Source organism: Colletotrichum spaethianum (genome assembly GCF_022836535.1).
Source record: "Colletotrichum spaethianum MAFF 239500 DNA, contig02, whole genome shotgun sequence".
Taxonomy (NCBI): Eukaryota; Fungi; Ascomycota; class Sordariomycetes; order Glomerellales; family Glomerellaceae; genus Colletotrichum; species Colletotrichum spaethianum.
Genome location: NW_026054772.1, coordinates 814,168 through 836,448, shown reverse-complemented (window position 1 = coordinate 836,448; position 22,281 = coordinate 814,168). Strand labels below are relative to the sequence as shown.

General features: G+C 54.9%; 5 protein-coding genes across 5 annotated transcripts; 4 read left to right on the top strand and 1 right to left on the bottom strand.

The window, feature by feature from the left end:
• Positions 1-3,587: 3,587 nt before the first annotated feature.
• On the top strand, positions 3,588-5,729 carry ColSpa_01119 (1-phosphatidylinositol 4,5-bisphosphate phosphodiesterase 1; the record flags this gene model as incomplete). The annotated part of the gene is made up of 1 exon (XM_049267331.1): positions 3,588-5,729. The coding sequence occupies one exon, from the start codon at positions 3,588-3,590 to the stop codon at positions 5,727-5,729; it is 2,142 nt and encodes a 713-aa protein (XP_049123288.1).
• Positions 5,730-5,824: 95 nt separating this feature from the next.
• ColSpa_01118 (1-phosphatidylinositol 4,5-bisphosphate phosphodiesterase 1) lies at positions 5,825-6,745 on the top strand (the record flags this gene model as incomplete). Its single annotated transcript, XM_049267330.1, has 1 exon — positions 5,825-6,745. The coding sequence occupies one exon, from the start codon at positions 5,825-5,827 to the stop codon at positions 6,743-6,745; it is 921 nt and encodes a 306-aa protein (XP_049123287.1).
• A 4,123-nt stretch (positions 6,746-10,868) lies between these two features.
• ColSpa_01117 (centromere/kinetochore protein zw10) lies at positions 10,869-13,838 on the bottom strand (the record flags this gene model as incomplete). The annotated part of the gene is made up of 8 exons (XM_049267329.1): positions 10,869-11,401; positions 11,454-11,656; positions 11,701-11,820; positions 11,867-12,395; positions 12,443-13,021; positions 13,067-13,249; positions 13,300-13,618; positions 13,671-13,838. 8 exons carry the CDS (start codon positions 13,836-13,838, stop codon positions 10,869-10,871), a joined length of 2,634 nt encoding a protein of 877 aa, XP_049123286.1.
• A 1,505-nt stretch (positions 13,839-15,343) lies between these two features.
• ColSpa_01116 (uncharacterized protein) lies at positions 15,344-18,404 on the top strand (the record flags this gene model as incomplete). The annotated part of the gene is made up of 2 exons (XM_049267328.1): positions 15,344-16,110; positions 16,160-18,404. 2 exons carry the CDS (start codon positions 15,344-15,346, stop codon positions 18,402-18,404), a joined length of 3,012 nt encoding a protein of 1,003 aa, XP_049123285.1.
• A 1,913-nt stretch (positions 18,405-20,317) lies between these two features.
• On the top strand, positions 20,318-22,250 carry ColSpa_01115 (putative mitochondrial chaperone BCS1-B; the record flags this gene model as incomplete). The annotated part of the gene is made up of 4 exons (XM_049267327.1): positions 20,318-20,833; positions 20,882-21,553; positions 21,574-21,798; positions 21,846-22,250. The coding sequence occupies 4 exons, from the start codon at positions 20,318-20,320 to the stop codon at positions 22,248-22,250; spliced, it is 1,818 nt and encodes a 605-aa protein (XP_049123284.1).
• Between the last annotated feature and the right edge of the window lie 31 nt (positions 22,251-22,281).

Below are 22,281 nucleotides of genomic sequence, written 5' to 3'. Positions count from 1 at the left end.
ACGTCTACAGGACTCTCTGTACGTCCCCTTCAGCACCATTGTACAGTAGTGTACGTAAACCAGAAGACTGCAAAGACAGACGCAGGCAGAGTCATCCCACACCCTCCCTCCTTTTCCATGCCAGCGGGACCCCTGTCTGATCAAAGAGCGAGGGCACATGGCGTTGTACCTGACCGGTACAGTTCCTACCTGGCGCGCGTCCCGCTGTCGTCCCTCGCTCTCTAGGCCGACCTTGATCCTTACTTTGGGGGAGCCGTACCTGGGATTAGAATTGTTCTTTTTTCCCTTCTACTTCAGGCCTCCCTCGGAGGTTCCCCAGGAGTCCGTTTACCCATCACGAGGAGCCTGGGAACTGGGAAGGGAGGAAGCGGGAAAGGGAAAGAAAAAAAAAGGGTACGTATCGCCATGTCCAGTAGAAGAATGTTGTACTATGACTGCTTTGCGAAGACGGGCAAGCAACCCTGTCGTGGGTCTTCGAAGTCTCTGAAGGTTTTTCCCCCCTGTCCCCTTCCGCTTATTTTTGTGTGGTGTTTTTATTTTTTGTATTGTTTTTTTATTTGCCTTCTTTTCCTCCTTGAGTTTTATTTATTTTCAGGCTCGAGGACCTCCTCTTCCCTGTGCACCCTCTTCTGATGTACTGACTCCATCAGTCTCCTGAACCCGTCCTTGCCCATTCGTCAACTGTTCTAACGACACACCCCTTCACACTTTGATGACGACACACCCTCTCTCTCTCTTTCCCATTCTGTCTCTTCCTTCTCCCCAACCCGGGCTCAAGGCTCCCTTTCCCTTGTTTCTGCTCAGCTCCCCATCTTCTGTGCATCCGCTGCTGCATTGCGATGTCGACCTTCGCCTGCCCGCCATGCAGCGGTGCAGGTGCAGCCCTTTTGTCCAAATTTCGTGCCGTTTCCCTAATCCCCCTGTCAGTTCTTCTCTTTCCCCCAGGTCGTCCCAGGGCCAGGGCACCAACGAGCAGCCCGGCAAACCCAGGCCCCACGTCCATGTCTCCAAATACGTACAAGGCATTTCTGAGGTTGTGGTCAAAGACTGCGATTGCTGTCGTTGCCCAGCGTCTCCATCTCAACCTTGCGTTCTACATTACTATGCATCTCTAAAGGACTGTGTGCGTGTGTGTGTGTCTGTAACTTGGTAGCCCCTCCCGGATTTCAGCCCAGCAATAACCGTATCAGCCCAGCGTCTCCGCTTCGTGGGACGCGTTTAGAATGAATGGAAAACAGAGGAAAACACCAGAGAGGCCCGGACAAAACACCCCAGACAGAAAAGACAGGTAGGTTCGAGGTGAGGTGACCGCTGGTGACGGGACGGGCGTGGGCCAAGCCTCGCCGGTACGTACCTTGCCTTGCTCTGGAGAGTCTAGCGTCGTCTCCCAGCTCACGCCCCGTCACCCTCCTATTTTCCCCCCATTCGCCTTCGTATCCGCTTTTATTTTTATTCCTCTTCTGCGTCTGCCTGTCTTTTCCTCGCTTCCCGTGCTTTTTCTGCGGTGGCAGCCCCCCCCCCCTGCCAGCTCCAGCTAAGGTAAGGAAGGGTGGTGGTACCTGGCGGGGTATCTCGTCAGAATGTCCCCTTTGGCCCGTGAGTGCGCGTATCTTTCTTTCGCATTCCTCGTCTGGTCCTCCCTCATTACCCGCGAACCTTTGGGCCTTACAACCCCATCCTGGTGTGCCCGTACCACCCAGTACCTTGTCTCGCCAGAGGTACATCGCACGCACACATGCCTCTCTGTCTCTACACTCCTTCCCCCTCCCCTTTCCCCCCATCCCCCCTCGGTGTACGCTTTGTACCCCCGTACCTCACCGTACATGCCGCGACTGAATGGTACCTGTCCACGCCATGTGTACTACGCTACTTTGCTCCTCCTAACCCATCCATCTGGGCGCCCATCTTGGCTCGCTCCCGTTTTACCTCCACACCTTCCCTGCAAACACACCAACTCTCTCAGAGTGTCTCTGTCTCTCACTCTCACTTTCTCGCTCTCAGATCAGCCCTGGCCGTCAGTCTACGGCATACTCCCCCCCCCTTCTGTGTCTACTCTACTCTGTACCTCGCTCTGCCTTACACCCAGCACACCTCTTTGGGGCCCGTACTCTTGCTCGTTTCCCTTCGTTTCCACCCTCTCTCCTGACCCTGACATTTTTTGTGCTGGTCTTTGCCCTTACTCCAAAATAAAGCTCTTGGCTATGCCTCCTTCCCGCCCCGTCTACTCATAATTTCCCGGGCCCCAGCTACTACTCCCGCCCACATAAGACTTGACTGCCACCACACTCCTTCCGTCTGTCTGCCAGCCAGTCTCACACGCACCGTACTCGCGCACTTACTACAACTACCACAACCACCGCCGACGACTGGCCTTTGCCTCAACTACATAACAACAGACCACAACCTCTTCTCTTCCCGCACACACGCACGACCTATCCCCCCCCCAAAAAAAAAGAAAAACGAAAATCAAACTTCACCTTACGCTCAACAGATTCAGACCGGGTTCGAGAAGTCTCCCCATTGAGTCACCTGCAACTGCCGCTTTGCGTCTTGCGCCGCGCGCACCCTTCCGAGGATCCCAAAAGTTTCGCTGCGCCGAACCACCTCCCACCCGTTCGATCCTCTGCTGGACACGAGCCTGCGCGATTTGGAACTGGTACTTCAACCAGCCGGCAAGGAAGCCAAGGTCACAAAAAAACGAACGAGCATCCGCTGCGGGAGCATCGCATAGTGGGCTGCTAATGCTGTCGGTTCCGTCTCCCCCAACCTAGAAATAGACCCGAATCAGCGACTTGCATACCACCTGCCACATCACTCTCGCCCTCACGCCGCGAGCCTTCGCAGCAACTGCTTGGGCCCGCCAAATCCAACCCCCAAGGCCAGAGAGGCAGGAACTCGAAGACGAAACGACGGCCGCCTGCGCCCTCGATTGGCTCAGTTCGACACTGCCCGTCCGCCCTGCGCTGCCACGCCTGACTGCTGGTCCGCCTGCAGTGTACCGGTACGAACCACCCGCGTGGTCTATCAGGTCCTTTGGTACGCCGCATCGCATTGCACCGCGCAGCAACCCACGCAGCACTGCAGCAGGAGATCATCAGTCTCCCCACGCCTGCTGCTGCCCTCTCGGAGGAACCCTTGCCTGCCAGATAGCGCCGTGTGTGTGGAACGACCACCTCGATATCTCAGGATCGACCTCTCATACGCATTCCCCGCATTCCCTATCCCTCTACGGGCCGTTCCACACGACCACCTCTCCAAGGATGCCGTCTCCAACAGCTACGCTTTCTCTATAAACTGCTAGATCATCCACCTCGGATCTCGCTGGGGACCTCTCCAACCTGTGAGTAGCGAAGGCTACCCTCACGACCACCATGTCCCCTACTTCTACTCAAAACATGCCAACACCCTCACCCCTTTTTAAACCTACCATGACACCTCAGACGGCTCAAATCAGGCGCACTCGCCCGAGCCATGTCCAGACCAATCTCCCCTCCAACACACAACACCAACAACAACACCCTACCATACCAGCTTCAGCCATAAGTGCATCCTCGGTGGCTTCGAGCTCACAGCAAGGCTCCCCCGTCATGTCCCCAGAGGCTGCCGTCATGACGACCAACAGCTCGCTCCAGGCGTCCCCCGAGCACCGGGGCCGTGAGCTCGTTGACGACCAGTTCCCAACAGGCCCTTTTCAGCTGCCAGAGTCGGTCATCTCGAGGAAGACAAGCGATAACTCTCTTGGCCAGACCCTCGTCGGTAGCCCCAGCGCCATGTCCGAGGCCGTGAGCAAAAGCGGCAACCTCATGAGGCGTTTGTCAAACAAGACCAGGGCCTGGAAGAACCGCCGCAGGACATCGTCCGCTGCCCCCAACAGCCGTGACGGCAGCGTGGGCCCGGGCATCCTCCGCAGGAGGAGTGACAGCAACACCACGGCCCCGCCCGACTTTGCCGCGTATAGCGACTCGGACGACGAGTTCGTCGATGAGATGGAAGATCTCCGGTCGTTGATTGGCGGTCTCGACGGGGCCCTCCGAGAATCATCCTCGAATAGCACAACGGCCTCCCTCGCCGGCTCCACCTCCCCTTCCAACACTACCGCCGGTCCCGTCATCCCCTTCCAGCTGCTCAAGGGCACCTGGATCAGGAAGGTCTCGAAGAAGAACTGGAAGAAGCGTTTCATCCTCGTTCTCGAGCCGGACGCGGCCAAGATCTCGTGGGACAAGAATAGGCCCCACAAGTGCCTATACATTGACGACATCAAGGAGATCAGAACGGGCTCCGACATTCGACAGTACCGTATCGACTACGGCGTGCCCGAGACCGAAGAGTCTCGGTGGTTCTCCATCATGTACTCGGTGCCCGATAAGTCCAAGACCAAGATGATGCATCTCGTGGCCGACGACGCCAGCACCTTTTACAACTGGGTCACCACGCTCGAGGCCATCTCCAAGCACCGACAAGACCTGATGGCGTCTTTGATGGCGTTCAACGACCGAGCCATCCGCGACTACTGGCTCAATGAGATGACCAAGCAGGGTGGTGAGAAGCCGCTTTCTCTCGACGACGGCGATATCGACTTTGAAGGGGTCCAGCGGGTCTGCCGGAATCTCCACATCCATGCGTCGCCCAGCCAGTTGCGAGCTAAATTCCACGCGGCTGATGTCACTAACACGGGTCGTCTGAACTTCTTCGAATTCCAGACTTTTGTGGGTTACATGAAACGGCGTGACGACATTCGTCAGATCTACCACCAGATTGCCGCGAGCCCAGAGACGGGCCTCACGATCAAGGAGTTCTTGGATTTTTTGCGCGATGTCCAAGGTGAAAGCGTCGATGCCGACATCGTCGCCTCGGAGGCCCTCTACAGCAAGTTCGCCCGCAAGTTCAAGTCGAGAGATGCAGACGCGGCCCAGGTCGACGGCCCAAAGATGGGCGACGCGGCTTTTGCCGCGTTCTTGACCTCCACCTACAACCTGCCCGTACACAAGGAGCCCAAGGAGTACACTCTTGACCGACCTCTCAACGAATACTTTGTTTCCAGCTCTCACAACACGTACCTGATGGGCCGGCAGGTCGCTGGCCTTTCTAGTGTCGAGGGCTACATCTCGGCACTCGCTCGTGGTTGCCGCTGCGTTGAGGTTGACTGCTGGGACGGCCCTGATGGCCAACCCACCGTCAACCACGGCCGGACTCTCACCACCTCAATCAGCTTCCAGGAGACTATGACGACGATCAACAAGTACGCCTTTGTCAAGACCAAGTACCCCCTTTGGATCTCTCTCGAGGTCCACTGCAACCCCCAGCAGCAGGCCGAGATGGCTCGCATCATCAAGGAGACTTTCGGTGCCCGTCTCGTCACCGAGCCGCTCGACTCATCCGACAGGCTCCCGTCCCCCGAGGAGCTCAAGGAACGAGTCCTGATCAAGGTCAAGCGCCCACAGCCCGTCCCAGAGCCCAAGCCAACCGAAACGACCGGTCGCCGTCGCGGCAACAGCCTGACCTCGCCGTACCCAAAGCCCGTTCAGCTCGACAACAGCACTATCCCGTCTCAGTCGCTGCCTCAGAGCCCTATTTTAAGCCCCAGCCACTCGTCCCGCCGTCTCGTGAGCAAGAGCCGTGTCAACACCATCACTGAGGGCGAGGTCCAGGATGCCCTGAGCAGCAGCACGAGCGACAATGACAGTGCCGGCGAGCGGGTCCCCCCCGGCGGTCTTCGAACAAGACAGTAAAGGTTCTGGGAGATCTGGGTGTGTACTGCGCCGGAGTCAAGTTTGGCGGGTTCGACGCCCCGGATGCCAAAGCGTACAACCACATTTTTTCGTTCATGGAGTCGAGTTTCATGAGGAACAGCAAGTCCAAGGAGGAGCGGAGGGCCATTGAACGCCACAACATGCGGTACCTCATGCGTGTCTACCCCGACCGCACCCGGATCACCTCGAACAACTTCAACCCCGTCACGTACTGGCGCAAGGGTGTGCAGATGGCTGCGCTCAACTGGCAGACATTCGATCTCGGCATGCAACTCAACCAGGCCATGTACGAGAGCGGCACCGACCGGTCCGGATACGTTCTCAAGCCCAGCGAGCTCCGCGAGATCAAGGTGATGCCCCAGGAATGGTCCGGTTTGAGGGAACGCCAGGAGGTTACCTTCAGCATCGACGTCATCTCGGCCCAGCAACTCATGCGACCCAACGGCATGCCCAACAACAAGACGGTTGACCCCTACGTCGAGGTCGAGGTGTTCCACTCCAGTGATAAGAGAGAGAAGCGGGACGCGGACCACACTGAAGCACCCTCCACGGACTCGCCTCTCAAGTTCCGGACCCGCGTCATCCCGGAGAACGGCTTCAACCCGATCTTCGATGGCAAGTTCACCTTCAAGGTGACCACCAAGTTCCCCGAGCTCATCTTTGTTCGCTGGTCGGTCAAGCTATCCCACAACGGCGAGAGCTACAACGACCGCCCGCCCGTGGCCACGCACACCGCCAAGCTCAACGGTCTCAAGCGCGGCTACCGCACCCTCCCCCTCTTTGATCACAACGGCGAGCAGTACCTGTTTTCGACTCTCTTTTGCCGCGTCAACATCGACTCCGTCCAGACCGTCTTCTTGAAGCACAACGAAGAGTCGGAGACGGCCAGCACCACCAAGCCCCGCGGAGTCGGGCGCGTTTTCAACACGTTCGGCACGCGCTCCAACAACATTAGCCCCAAGTCCAGCATGGACAAATCGAGCTACGAAGGCTAGTCTTCGGAACCCTTCGCTTCTTGGCATAAATTTGTTTGATTTTATTCCCCAAGTTTTGTATCAGTATCGACAGAGATTTAACGACAAATACCCGGGGCCCTGCGCTGCACCCCTGGGGCGACACGACACGGCCGAACCCGAAAGACAGAATTCCCAGCGCGCCATTTTTTGGACCTAATGTGCTATCAACTATCAATACCCCCTTTGGCATTCGACTGCGGCGTACTATTGGCATGGATGAGAACTTCCTGGAGTAGTCTACGACTATTTTCTTTCGTTTTACCCGCTTTCCTTGAAGGACGCGAGGCTTTTAGGGATACCATCGGTCTCTTTTTTCTCTTTCTTTTCCTTTGTATATTTTGGGGGCTTATCATTGGGACGGCGAATTCACAGGCATACAGTCACCCCGAGAGCCAGATGGCCGGGCGTCGACTTTGAAAGGGAAACGGACAGCATATACCACATGTCAGGAATGGACACAGGAACATTATAGAATTGGGATCAATCCGACATGATGAAAGCAAGAGTCGAGTAAAGACCATAGGAAAAAAAGTTTCTTTTTTGTTTCATGATTGAGAGGATCACAGTGTACGACGGGACTGGCAGAGAACCACTGACTTTTGCATACAATGTGCACACCGGCACATTGTATGCATCTCACGGGGGGGCGGTTGAGACGTGCTGGACTTGATTGGTGAACTGGGCTAACTAGGAGAGTTGGGGGCACACGGAGATCCTGGAAGGTCCGCAGGCCGGGGTTGGCATGGCAGGATTAAGCATTGACATGAAGCATAATTGTCTGGAATGGATGGACCGGGCGGGGAGTTTGAATGTTTTAGGGTATACGCCAGATGAACTTGGGGAAATGGGTGTTGGCATGTTTTTGGTTGGTATTTCTTGACGGAAGTGAACTGGCGTTCCGACTTTTATGAGCATCTTACTTTTCTTCTCACGAAGCTTACGAACGAAATGAGAGAGAAACAGGACGCCATTCGCAGCCTGTGCTGCTGAGTGGCAGGACAATTACTACTATTCCAACATTCCGCCTGCAATTCCGACACTGGAAATCACGGTGTATCTGTTTTGTAGTTTACGGGGAGACGTTGACGTGAGGTGACGCGATGGGACGGTCGTTTGTTTCATGGCAGCAGGCGTTCGCCGAGCCTGGACTACGATGTGGCTTGCACGACCAACGACAGGAGGGAGGGTCCTGTCGGGCCGTTAAGTGTCTTGTTTCCTGTTAATGATCACGGACGAGAACAGTGCTATCGGAATCTTTCTCTGGGCCATGAGTTTTCGGTTTTTGGTCTTCAGTTTTCAAACGAGGGTTCAGTTCTTATTCTACCTGTTTTCTTTTTTCTTTCTCCTTCTTTCTTATTGGGCGAGAGGGGGCGTGTGGGCGATTGTTGCGTCAGGTAAACCATAATATGATTGCTGAAGGGTAATTTTGTTTGTTTTGGAGCCCGAAGGGTGTGCTCAGGACTGAGGAATGCTGTCAAGGTTTAGCTTGGCGGAGAGAGAGAGAGTGTGTGTGTGTGAGGGCGAAAGGGCGTTTGAGTTTCCATGAGAGGGGCCTGGGGGAAAAGAGACAAAGACGGCGAAGTGGACTGGAGCTGAGTGGGTACGGGTAGCATGTACTTTGCGGTACGCTTGCGAATACGTGTACGGCGCGCGGGGGGTGGGGGGGGGGGGGGGGGAAGAACCTGGGCGAGCCAAGCAAGCCAGGTCGATCGAGATCAGATAATTTACTGTAGGAGGATTCAATGTGGGATTGTGAGTGTGAGTGTTTTGGGGAGATTGAAGTTTGGGTGCTGTTCATGTGATGTCGTTGCAATGAAATGGATGAGATGGAGATGGGGGCCCCAGGTAGGTAGGTCCGGCGGCTGGACGTTCGCGGCCGGGCCGGGTGGGCGTGTGTGCTCTGTGCTCAAGCTCTCCCCCTCTCACCCCAGCAGAAAGTCATTCAATCCTCGTGAGGTATCGCTACAGCTTCCATTCTCCGATGCCCATCCAGAGCGAGCCCAGGCAAACGTCCCCCCTTCTCCCATATAACACGGTCGTCGCGGAAAACTCGGCCCCTGGGATTGGGAATGGGTTGTCCAAGAGGCATGGAATGGAGTAGAAATCTCGTACTATTAGCAATGGTGCAACATGTGCAATCTCCGGGCTGGAGCGGTCCAGCCCGGGGGTGTGTTGATGCCCGGAACCCCACCCAGCCGCAGCTGCGGGCATGTCTCACGCCCAACGACATGGACATTCAACTTCTCCATCTCTCGGCGATACCAGCAAGGGTGCTTCTACTAAGCTGCAGAAAAGCAAAGAAGAAGCAACGTTCGTACCGGGGGCGCACGTACATCGTACGTCTTCTACGGGGAATGTGGGAATCCGTGGATAGAGAATGAGAAAGCGAGCGAGACGGTATTCTCGGCAGACTGAGCCTTGACCGGGAGGGCAATTGGCCAATGAGGTAATAAGAAGAAAAAAAACCCACCCCCTAGATGCTTCGATTTTTGCTTCACCACGGTGCCTCCGGCTGTGCCGTGTCGTCCGGAGGAGGCTCCGAGAAGAGGAATCTCGCTAGAGTTGCACATGTCTGTAGGAGAATCAAGCAACAAGAAGGTGATCAAACACACATGTCACTGTTGGAGTGACTGGACGAATAATAACACTGGCGAATTGGAGGGTTGGGTGCGGGGGAGCGCGTGATGTGGGCGTGGAGAAGGGATTGAACATGTCCACAGCAAGTGCCAAGGCAGATTGAGGTATCGCGAAGTACCTCTACAATCAGCTGCTTCGATGAGTTGTCGAGAGGAACGTCCTAGACAGCACTCATTCAATCGGACATGACTGTAGAGAGAATGTGACAAAGACAGTGGAGGGCGTGCTTGTTGGCCATAGAGCCAGGGGAGAGACGTTCCAGGTCGGACACTTGACAGGGTAGGGATGTTGACGGGCAGCGAAGATCAGCGACGCGTGCGGTACGGTTCGAACTGTTGGAAATTTCCAATGACTAGAGTAGCGCCTTGTATTATGGTAGTATTCTGGGGCGAAAGTGAAGTGGTGTGGTATGCATGGAACATTTCGCCATGTGCCGTGTGTGGGTTTTTCTTGGCTCGATTCCCGCCCGGTGAGAGGAAGGATGTTGGTGTATGAGTGGAAAAACTTGTTTGTAAAGTTTGGGGCTAAGGGGAGAAATCCACCGGGTTAGGGATAGGTACAAACGGCCTTGGGTGATGTTCCCCTACTGTACACGCAGTTCAGGGCCTTGAGCACTGTCCTCACAAGATGCGGGAAAAAAGGTGTAAAGAGTGATACGGTCAATTGTGAAGCTGGCTGGGGTGATGCGGAATTAAGTTTACTGCAGCTTTTCCTTTGCTATCCCGTCGCGTGTTTGACTGTCACTTGCTGTAACGGAACCATCGGATCTATGGATAGGGGCCCAACGTTCTAGATCGTGATCGACAGGAAAGTGAAGAAAACGCAGCGACACCATATGTAAGAAACGTGACAATGGCACGGGGGCAGAAAGAGGGGGGAAACCCCACTCTGCAATGGTCGGCTTCTGTACGATCACAATGACTGACCGATCTCGAGGGGGATGAGAGATTACTGGAAGGATTGTGAGATTGGTTGATGCACTGTCGGTTCACGGCCCCAGAAGATAGGAGTCGAATAAAACAAAACGAATGAAAGGTGGAAAATCTTAAACCAGCCAGAAGAAACTTCCTGAAGGAGTTGGGGTAAAGGTGGAGATTTGGGGTGGAAGGTGCCGAGGCCGACAGGGTTCAGCGCGTCGCGTTGGAGAATGTGGAGAGAAACAGATGGAAGGGAGGGGGGCGTGTGTGTGGGGAAGGCGCGAAAGAGACATGGGGAGGGGCGTGAGCTGTACCACAGATAGGTGTGGTCTTATAGGTACAGAACGGGTGCGACCCGCTTGTGGTTGGATTGAGAAGGCGTGAAGGGGGTTGTACAAAGTTGATATTGGAGGGGAAAATCAGATGCAGCCAGTACACAGTGTATTGCAATACATCAGAAACGCTATATGTCTGTTGCTCCCCTGGTTCAAATGCTCCGCCCTCGAGTCATCCTATTTAGTCTTCCTCTGGCCCCTGGATCGGACCCCTTAGCCGTGCATGGGGCTTGGGTTCTCCCGAATCGCCCTGATGGTTTCCCTCATCCGCGGATTAGCGTCAAAGCTAGCCTCGATGAGGTCTACAACCTCATCCGCCGAAAAGTATAGGCTTAGCTCGCTGTCGTTCCAGAGGTACCTGACCTCATTTAGATTGGACTGGAGGACCTCGCTCAGGAACTTGAGTCGGAGCCATGTGGCCGTGTACTGCGCCGTCGTCGGAATCTCGTCCGCCCCAGGCTGCTCCCCCTGGCCTGTTGATCGCGATGGGAGGAAGAGGTCGTCAAGCTCCGTGATCTTTGCAATGAGTTGCGCAATCCTGTACGCGTCGTCTTGGCCGATGGACGACGCATCCATCACGTCGCTGATGATCTTGGACGAGATGGCATCGGCGAGCGACCCTACCGCCTGATACCACACCGAACGTGCCAGAATCGACTCCCATGTCACCGCCAGGGATCGGACACGTGCTACTGCCGAGTCCACGCAGCTATCCAGCTCGTCCTGTTGCATGAGACTTTGATCGCCTGTGGGCCTGCATTAGCACTTCATTCTTCAGCAGGCTAGAACATTGCTCACCTCCTAGCAGGTCTCGAAGGACTGTCTTCTGCACCCCAAGCTCATTGGTGTATGCACGTGTTGCAAAGTTCTGCAGGCTGATAATGTCGTTGTCTATGCGTAGCATGTTCTGGGCGCGAGTCGTCAGGTCCTCGCGGGCCTTCCACGTTGACGCCAGGTCGGCCAGCTTTTCAGACAGGTACATGGCGTCGTTGTAGAGGAACCTACATTTGTCAGTTTGAGCACGGTGTCTTGGGCAACCACTTACATATTCCCGCCAATGTCTAGTGAGTAGTAGTGCGGCGATACTGCCCGGAACATGGCCAGCGCAAATGTCGGCAAACTGAAGAGGCCTGGCGCCGCGGCTGCCACGGGGCTGCTTTCGTATCTGTTAACGTTAGCTAGATGCCATTTAGTCATGGGCTATGACATACTCTGGCTGTGTCAGTGCCGCACCATCCTCGAGTATGGCCAGGATGAGCTCTAGCACTGGCTCCGGCATGGATGATATGTGATATGTTTCTTTAAGGACCATTTCCCTGCTCTCGTCCGGCTCAGTAGGCGCCGTCTTCTGTTTCTTGGTCTGGGTCTTTGCCAGTTGGGGCTTGGGTTCGGGCTGCGGCTCCGTCGTCTCGTCGTCTCCCCATCCCCAAGCATCCGCCGCGTCGTCCTCGTCGTCTCCTGTTTGCTGCGGCTGCGGGTCTTTGGTTTCTTCCGTACCCCCCGCCACCTGGTCGTCGTCGTCCCAGCCCCAAGCGTCGGCACCATCGTCCTCTTCCTGAGTGCTTTGAGCGTTTCCTGTTGCCTCAGCTGGCTGCTCTGCATCATCGTCGACTCCCCATGCAGCACCCCAGTCGTCATCCGTTGCAGTGCCAGCTACGCCGTTTGCAGTCAACTCCTTGCCTTCGGACCTCGACACCATCTGCTTTTCGACCTTTTCCACTTGTTTCGGCGCACCAAGGCCTAGGGGCTATTAGCATGGTACTGAGGCGAAAAGAGGATAAACGGACCATTGGACATCTTGACTCTGACAGAATCGAGAGCCGTCTCTCGACATTTGGCAAGCCATATTGACGGAGCACTACCGACCCACTCCTTGAGTTCCGTAAACCCTGTGAATCCGTTGGCCTCGAGAACCTCGCAAAAGGCTCGAGCAGATTGGATGACAGCCTGAAACTGGTCTAGATCTTTCAGTGTCGAAGGCACTGCTGAGTCTAGCCACACCTGAATGAGTCTTGGTACCACGTCGCTCATCATGATGGGACTGAAGAACATCAGGAGATCAGGCGTCAGTCTCTTGGCCAGGAAATCGACCAGTTTGTGGAGGTCTGTCAAGAGCTCATCTATTGACCTGCCGGCTTCTCCATGCAATTCGACGACGTTCTGTTGTATGTTAGCAGCTAACAACAGTGCATAGTGCTTGAGACCAACCTCATCAGCACGGATAGAAGGCAGTGACAAAGCTTTGGCGTCCATTCTTGGAGACACAATGGCCTTGTCGACATCATGCCAAAGTCTTGCCATTCGATCTTCGACCTCCTTATAGGCTTGAAGGCCAATGATGGCTTCTGAGAGGGTCATTTGCTCACCTACGGCTTGTTAGTCGCCCGATTATTGTCAGAGGGAGGACATACCATCTAGATTGTTGTAGATAGCGAGGGACCCAGCTTCTAGGTCTGTGTGAACGAGTGACGCCCATAAATGGTCAAAAACGTCGTGGACGTGCGATTTGAGCTCGAAGGCTCGTAGATCCAGTAGCCTCATAACTCGACAAGCCTTCTTGTTGACGGGAATGGCGTCGAGCTCTGCCCACGATTCTGCAGATGTCAGCTCTTCTCTCGTAGTTATAGGCACAGGCTAGCCATACTTTCCAACCATCGAAGCGAATCGATGATGCGCCGCTCGTTCATCGCCTGCTCAACCTCGCTCAAGAGTTCATTCACATGCTGTATGCCTCGTAACACTTGGTGAAGCTGTTTTGTGTACACCACCTCCTTCTCGAGAAAGTGAGCATGCTCTTCGGCATCTTGTATAGCTTTCCCCGAGACCTGTGGGGCCTCTGATTGTCGGACAATGTCGTCGGCCAGCCTCTTGGATCGTAGGATGTCTTCTTGGAGCGTTTTTGCATTGTTCACCCATGAGCTGACATCGCCCTTGGTTTCCTCGTTGATCTTGTGGATTTCGGACTATGTCTGCGTCAAAAACAAGAGTGTGTGACCCATAGGAGACCTTCCGTACCTCCAGGTGCCCCTTCGCCTTCCCCAGTGCCTCGATCGCAGGTGACAGGTCGGAAGAGGATAGCGACAGCGAAGACACTTGCTCGTCGGGGAAGTGCCCTTCAAGCGCGAAGGAGACAATGGCCTTTCCAATTTGCGCAGAGGCGTTTGTATCTGTATCGATAGCCATTTCCTACGTCTCGATCGCATGCGCTGACGCTTCGTATAGCTTCTCGTGACGCTCGATGTCGTGGACCCGTGGAATTGCGGTTGGGTTCGGGATGCGACAGCTGGAGGCTGCTCGCTACTAGTTCGCTGTGGTTGACGTAGGGTCTCGTAATATTCGCAAGGTTTTGCGGTATTTGTGTTAAGCGACAGCTACGGGAGGACTTCGCCTCGTCGTGGTGATGCCACATTAAACCAGGCGATGAGCTACATACAATTATGACACTGATTGCATAGCTGTCCCGAAAGCACAACCCACGTCACAGTCGTTGCTCATGTCGATACGTACCTACTGGTTCCATCCGAGCTTGTCCCGAGCGGCTGGCGCTTCAACACGTCCCAGCGCGGTAGTCGGCCAATCGGAGGCCGTTCTTCCGCCAATGACTTGCGAAAATCAGAAAATAAGGATAAACCCCACCGGTCCCTTGCCCTGGACAATGGAGGGGCAGATGGACATAGACCAATGCGAGCACCGTACAGTTCATATCGGCGACATCTCTCATATTCTTGTGCCCCGCGACGACTAAACGCTGTGGCAACTCACAGAAGTAGCGCAAAGATACCCCCGATCTCACTTGGAACCACCAGAAACTTCAGCAGACGGCTTGTGTGTGTTACCGTCAACCTTTCATCTTTGAGTCAGGGCTCTTTCTTCGGCAGTTAGGTAACCGCTGCCTCATTTACTATCTCGGGCTGGCCGGTGTGCTTAGGAAGCCTTATTGGTCTTCTTCAACTCTGTCAATCAGGCTGGGAAACTGCCATTCTGTAAGGTAAGCTGCTGCGCCTTTCGTCCATCTCACTGCTCCTCCCCCGACATATAATGCGAATTCCCCGATTGGTTCAAGTGTCCTTGCCTTTCTGCCTGCTGTATCCTTGGTCACGATGGCGCGTCCGTCACTTCACTCCTTAAATACGATCTCGCAACACGACGACTTGTCAGCCCAAAGCAGACATTCTGGAATCTTGTCCGGAATAGCAACATGTTCAAACACAGAGCTAGCCAAGTGGCACTCGCCGTTGCGATCGCACTCCTCGGCGTTTGTACCCTTCACTACTACGGAGAGAGCTTATCTAGCAGGATAGGGTATGTATTATGTTGAGAACTTTGGTTGGCTCGCGGACCTTTCCCCCCAACCATGGACGACAGTCTTAGAATCTTCTGCATCTACCCGTTCCCTGGCTCTCGTCGCCCCTCTCTGTTGCTTGGCGCCGATACCCCAGTCACCTCTGAGTGAGGGATTAGGGATCCCGTTATCATGAGACTCGTACAATGGATCAGCTATTTGCGGCAGTTTGTTTCTCTCCCTGAGTTTCCGGGCCCTTGTTGCTCTTGCTTATGACTTCTTTTGGCTCTGCTCTTCGTATTGTTTCCTATATCAAGGCGTTCCTTCTGCACCCTGCAGCCAAGCACCGCTTCAAGCTGATTCTTCACCCAGAACTTTCCGCAATCTGCTCACGGAGCCAGACATCATGTCGCCCGAAGAACACCGAACACCGCAGCCGCGGTTCCGCAAGGTCCAGAGCTTCAAGACGGACTACGCCCCGTGTCAAATCAGCCAGTATGTCTCCGAAAGGAGCGGCATGCAGGTGATCGTAGCCGATCGCAAGGGCCCCAAGACCAACGGCTACTTCACCCTCGCAACCGAGATCTTTGATGATTCTGGCGCCCCTCACACCCTCGAGCATCTTGTCTTCATGGGCTCCAAGAACTACCGATACAAAGGACTCCTCGACAAGCTGGCCTCCCGAGCCTATTCTGGCACAAACGCCTGGACAGCGGTGGACCACACTGCCTACACCCTGGAAAGCGCCGGATGGGAGGGTTTCTCTCAGATTCTGCCCGTGTATCTGGAGCATGTCATCTTGCCTGTTCTTACCGACGAAGCATGCGTGACTGAGGTGCACCACATTGACGGCGAGGGCAACGATGCCGGTGTGGTGTATTCAGAGATGCAGGCCGTTCAATTCAAGAGCGCCGAGATCATGGACCTTCGGGCTCGTCGCCTGCTGTACCCCGAGAATGTGGGCTTTCGCTACGAGACCGGTGGCATGACCGAGGCGTTGCGTGTCCTGACACCCGACCGCATTCGACAGTTCCACCGGGACATGTACCAGCCCCGCAACCTTGCCGTGGTCATCATCGGTGAGGCGGACCACAACAACTTGCTGCAGATCCTCGATGAGTTTGAGGAGAGCATCAAGGACGACCTGCCCCCCTTAGACTCCCCTTTCAAAAGGTGGGTAGCCGCCCAATTTGCGAAGTAGTGATGCTGACGTGAGGCGCAGACCCTGGATCGACTCAGCACAGCCTCCTGCGCTCAAGGAGACCATCATCACGACAGCCGACTTCCCTGAGGAGGATGAGTCCGTCGGCGAGATCACCGTGGCATTCTTCGGGCCTAGCTGCACCGATATCATCGAGACATCTGCTCTCAACGTGCTACTGACATATCTCTGCGGGTCGTCTGTCTCAATCCTCGAGAACGTCATCGTTGAGAAGGAGGAGCTTGCCAGCTCGGTCTCCTACTGGTGGGACGCAAGGCCTAACTCCGTCATCTGGTTCCAGCCAACTGGTGTCGAAACGGAGAAGCTAGAGTTTGTCGAGAAGAGACTGATCGACCTACTGAAGGAGGTTGCCTCGAAGCCGCTGGACATGGAGTACCTGACCTCCTGTATACACCGTGAACGTCTGCAAGTCAAGTTCCAGGCCGAGGAGTCAGAGGGCTTCTACTCCAATAATATAATCACGGACTATCTTTTCGGCAAGCGTGATGGCTCCACTCTTAGGGACTTGGAGTCCTTGTCAGAGTACGAGACGCTTGAGAAGTGGACGGATGCACAGTGGAGAGACTTCCTTCGCAAGTGGCTCTCTGATGCTCCCCACGTTTCTATCCTCGGCAAGCCGTCCCAGAAACTTGCTAAGAAGCAGAAGGAAGACGAGGAGGCGAGGCTAGCAAAGAGAAAGGAGGAGCTCGGCTCTGAAGGTTTGAATGATCTCAAGAAGCGCCTCGATGCCGCCAAGGCCAAGAACGACGAGCCCATTCCCGCGTCAGTGATCGATCAGTGGCCCGTCCCGGGCACCGAATCGATTCACTTTATCGAGTCGGACACGGCGCGATCTGGAAAAGCCAAGACTCTTGGTCTCTGTGATAACGCAGCGCAGAAGGTTATCGATGACGCCAAGCAGGGACAAGACCCCCTTTTCATCCAGTTCGAAAGTGTGCCAACCAACTTCGTGCATCTGACTGTCTACCTAGGCACGTCGCAGGTGCCGATCGAACTAAAGCCTCTGTTGCCAATCTTCAATGACAACTTCTTCAACACCCCGATCATGCGCGATGGACAGAAGGTCGGTTTTGAACAGGTCGTCATGGAGCTGGAGCAAGACACCATCAGCTATGGCCTGCGCTCTACGAGGGACTACGGTGATCCTGATGGCGTCATGATTCAGTTCCAGATCGAACCTTCGAAGTACTCCACTGCCATTAACTGGATTCGAACAATGATGTTTGACAGTGTCTTCGATATCCAGCGCCTTAAGGCAGGCGTTCAGAAGCACCTAGCCGACATTCCCGAGCTGAAGCGCGACGGCAGGTCCATGGCAGCGGAGGTCGACATGTCCATCCACATGAAGAAGGAATCATACTCTGTCGCAAAGCGAGCACTAGTCAGGGCCATCTACCTGCGTCGCCTCAAGAAGCTCATCGCCTCCGATCCCGAGAAGGTGTTGTCGTGGTTTGAGCAGTTGCGGAAGTCGCTCTTCACCTCAAACAACGTGCGTGTTCTAGTTACGGCTGATGTTGCGCGCCTGCCTGAGCCTGTCGCTGCTTGGGACCTCCTCAGCAACAACCTCAAGGGATCTGACGAGCTGATCCCCATCATCAAGCCGCATACCCTCCTCACGGAGGAGGGACAGAAGCCCGGTGCTGTCGGTGCCGTCATTGTTCCCATGACAACAGCCGACAGCTCCTACGGCATCAGCACAGCCAAAGGCATCACGTCCTTTGACGACCCACGCCTACCAGCTATCATGGTTGCTATTGGCTACCTTGAGACGACCGAGGGGCCCCTCTGGAACTCCGTCCGCGGTCAGGGTCTGGCCTACGGCTCATACTTTGGCCGTGAGCTCGACACTGGCACGATCCAATACAAGGTCTACCGCTCGCCAGACGTCAGCAAGGCGTTTACAGCGTCGCGGGAGACGATTCGTAAGATTGCTGAGGGCGAGGTCGAGATCGACCGCCACCTAAAGGAAGGCGCTATCAGCCAGGTTGTTGTCCAGTTCGCCGATGAGCAGTCAACGATGGCGTCGGCAGCGGCGCAGAATTTTATGCTCGGTGTTGTACGCAGTCTGCCGCTTGATTGGCATAAGAAGATCATGCGAGATGTTCGAGATGTGACCAACGAGCAGATCAAGACGGTTCTGAAGGAGCTGATTATGCCGCTGTTTGAGCCGGGCAAGAACAACATTGTCGTTACGTGTGCACCGATTTTGCAAGAGGTAAGCTCGCGTGGACCTCTCACAGAATGACTCGCTAACAGGGGTACAGAACATCGAGAAGGCCTTCAAGGACATGGGCTACAAGACGGACGTGCAGCAGCTTGCTCACTTCCACGATGATTATGGCCTGAAGGGCGGCGACGATGACGAGGAGGAGCCCGAAGACGATGAGGATGAGGAGAACGACGATGAGGATGACAGCGAGGGCGACGACTACAGTGACGAAGATTCTGATTAACGTGCGTGAAGATCCAGAGGATGAGAAAATATAGAGCTAGTTTCTTAACTACATCAAAACAAAGTGGGTCAGTGAGGCTATTTGGCACAAGGCATGATAGGCTGTAGTGACGCGGTGAGACATGGTATGTGCTGATATGGGAGCGACATGCCTTGGGTATTGGCGGACGAGCTCGACGGTGAATACTCCGTCTCATCGACTTCCACGATAGTTCTAGCACATGCAAGGCTATCCGTTAAACACAAACGGCCGCTGGACCATCCATCTATCTGCAAGCCTCGAACTGCCCCTTACCTGCGTCCCGCAAGCTCAACGTTGAGGGAACAGTTCCGCACAGATACCAAGGTCTCGGACGTCCCATAACTTCCTATTCATCCTTTTCAAACCCTATCTGAGGGTGAGATGTATCCTCGCTGCAGTTCTGGTTTTCACATGTTTTGCACAATCGGCATATGTGTACAGCTCCTGTTGATCGAGATCACAAACGATTCAAGACTTCTGTGCAACCCCTGCAGCATTTCGACGGTGCGATAGGCGTTGCTTTCAAGAGCTGAAGCCTCCTTATAGGCCGGTAGAGTAACTGGCGTAAGGAAGTCCAGTTCTGAGATCTGGTTCGAAGCCGAACAAGTGGTCCGCACACAGCAAGTTGGCCGCTGTGGGCCCCGCGCAGGCGGATAAGGCGGCATCTGCCTAGCCTCCCTAGTGGCGGCCAGAAGCGGCTCAGCTTTCCAGCATTACAGGCGACAGCAGCCAGCAGTTACGGGGCGTTGTTACCGACTTCCTTCGGGTGCTGTACCCAGTGTCACCTAGGTACGCCTCCTGCATCTTTCGCCCCCGGGCGGGTTCTTCTTTCTGACGAGAGAACCTTGCGTATGTATTTCGTCGCACTTTGACAGAGCTACTCGGGTTTGAACTGGGCAGTTCCCGGACCAGGCCTCCGCCTTCCTTCATAATCCTTTATATTAAAAATCATTCTTCTCTTGCCGGTATGCTTTGTCTCGGTCAAGATCCAGACTGGGTGACTCACACGCAGACGTCCTGTCGCCTCTTCGCCCAAGAAACCATCCACAACGATTGGATTGGATGGCGCAGCCAATTTGAAGTGCAACATCGCTGCATGTCGTTTTCTGTTAGAGCCCGCCCCGACAAGTTTTGCATCGCTCCGTTGGGCTGAACCAATGGTTTCCTCCCCGATCTGTGCACCAACAGTAGCTCCAGTGAACTGTTGATGACGTTGAGGCATCCACGTACTCCTCCATCCTCTCTCTTGCATGCACCTGGCTATAGTCCGTCCAATACTATTCAACCTCAAAGACACGCAAGACTCTCTTGTTTCCCTAGACGCGTTCACTGCAGAGTGTGACTACAGTCGCCACCTAGGCAGCCGCCCTTCCTGCTTACCTAGTCTGCCTCACGCTTCCGTCCCGATTTTAGTCGCACAACTGACTTGCCTGCAAGAGTAGCGCTTCCTCTTAGCTGCTCACTTATGTTACGGTACCTACTTCCCAGATTTGTCGACTTTGCCAAGACAGGGGTCCGCCCAGAGTGAGCGCGTCTCTTGGTTGCCTCTTCCAGTTCACACCATTTGAACACCCTTGCTGCCACGAGTTTTCGGACCAGCGTATATAAGCTGGTAAAGAGCCTCCATTCAATCACTCACCGGATGCACCATTGCCCCTCAGTTTCAATGATAGACCTGGGCAAGATGGACTTTGCAACCCTTTTCAAGGGCAACCTATCAGCCATGGCCGAGAACATGACTGGCGGAAGATCGTACTCGGGCAACAACAAGATGATGGAAAGCCTATTGCCCATGCTAGGCGGCCAGTTTAACCCCGTCTTCCGATCCCTGATGTTACTGTATCAGATGATCGGTTCCAACTTGGGAATCGACCCAACCATTATCCTGACTCTGGTAGGTTTCTTCTGGGCTACCAACCGAGTTGTCCGTCAAGTATACGGCGCCATCTTCCGACTGGTCCAGGAGAACTTCATGAGCAACATTCACATCACAAGCACCGATGAGATCTACACTCATATGATGAAGTGGCTGGCACTGCAGCCGCTGATGGCAAGCTCCCGGTCTTTGACGGCCGAAACCGTAAGCAAGACCGCGTGGGAAGAGGAAGAAGAGCTCGAGGCGCTGCAGACAAGAACCATTGCTGGTAGTGGTGGCGGCAATACGGAGTACCTCAACTTTTCTAACCAGGAGGCCAAAGCTGTAAGTCGGCCCTTTAACATCATGATGATAGAGTATTGACATTTGCAGCCCCCGAGATACGTGCCTGCAGTAGGCGTCCACGGCTTCTGGTTCAAAGGCCGCTACTTTAGACTTCAGCGAAAGCTACAGAACGTGTTTGACGGCGAAGCGAACTACGGGACGTTCAGAAAGGAGGAGGACCTCATTGTATCGTGCTTCGGCCGGAGCCCAGAGCCTATCAAGGAACTCCTACAATTCGTCAAGGAATTTTATTACCAAGACCATTACGCTCGCACAACGATCAAACGCCCAAGTCCAGCACCGATGCGCCGGTACGGCGGACGTTACAACTGGAGCCAGGTCGCCAACCGCCCCGTCCGGCCCATGCGGACTGTTGTTCTCGACCCGAAGCAGAAGGGCCAGGTGCTTGCGGACATGAACGAATACCTCCACCCGGCTACCCCTCGTTGGTACGCCAACCGTGGTATTCCCCTGCGCCGCGGATATCTCTTCTACGGGCCACCAGGAACCGGAAAGACCTCGCTGTCGTTTGCATTAGCTGGCGTCTTTGGTCTGGACATCTTTGTCATCTCCCTACTTGAGCCGACGTTGACAGAAGAAGACCTCGGGACGTTATTCAACTCATTACCCCGCCGCTGTGTGGTGCTACTCGAGGATATTGACACGGCAGGTCTGAGCCGAGCGGACGAAGAGGTTGATGCTGCCCCTCCGACGACAAAGGTAAAAAAGGCGACAAAGAGGAAGGCAGCAAGAAGACGAGCAAGGATGACTGGAAGGTGTCTGACCTCGCGCGTGCCCTTAAGAAGGAGGCCAAGAACGACGAAAAGAAGGGCATTTCGCTGTCCGGACTCCTGAATGCCATTGATGGCGTCGCATCACAAGAGGGTCGCATTCTGGTCATGACGACAAATAAGCCCGAGTCTCTGGACGAGGCTCTAATCCGACCTGGCCGCGTCGACCTGCAGGTCGGCTTCACCAACGCAACCCTTCGCAAGCGACAGAGCTCTTCCAGCGCATGTATGAGGCGGATGGCGCTTCTCCGGCCAAGCGCGTTGACGGACACCTCGCTCCCCCCATGAACCCGGCGCCGCCCATCACCGTGAACGGCGGCACGTCCTCCGCATCATCGTCCTCGACTGCTTCTCCCACCAAGTCATCGTTTCCCGATAAACCCTTGTCGCCGGAGGCTAGTACAGAGGCCGAGAAGAAGCATGAGTTCGACGCCGAAGAGCTACGACGGATCGCGGCCGAGTTCGGCGCCCTGATTCCCGATGGACTGTTCAGCCCCGCTGAAATCCAGGGGTTTTTGCTCAAGCGCAAGAAGGACCCTAGACGAGCGCTGAAGGAGACAGCTGAGTGGGTTGAGGGGATGAGGCAGCAGAAGGAGAACAGGACCAAGGTGCTCAAGGTGCAGTGAGGTAGGTCCTGTAAGACACGTAATGTCGGCG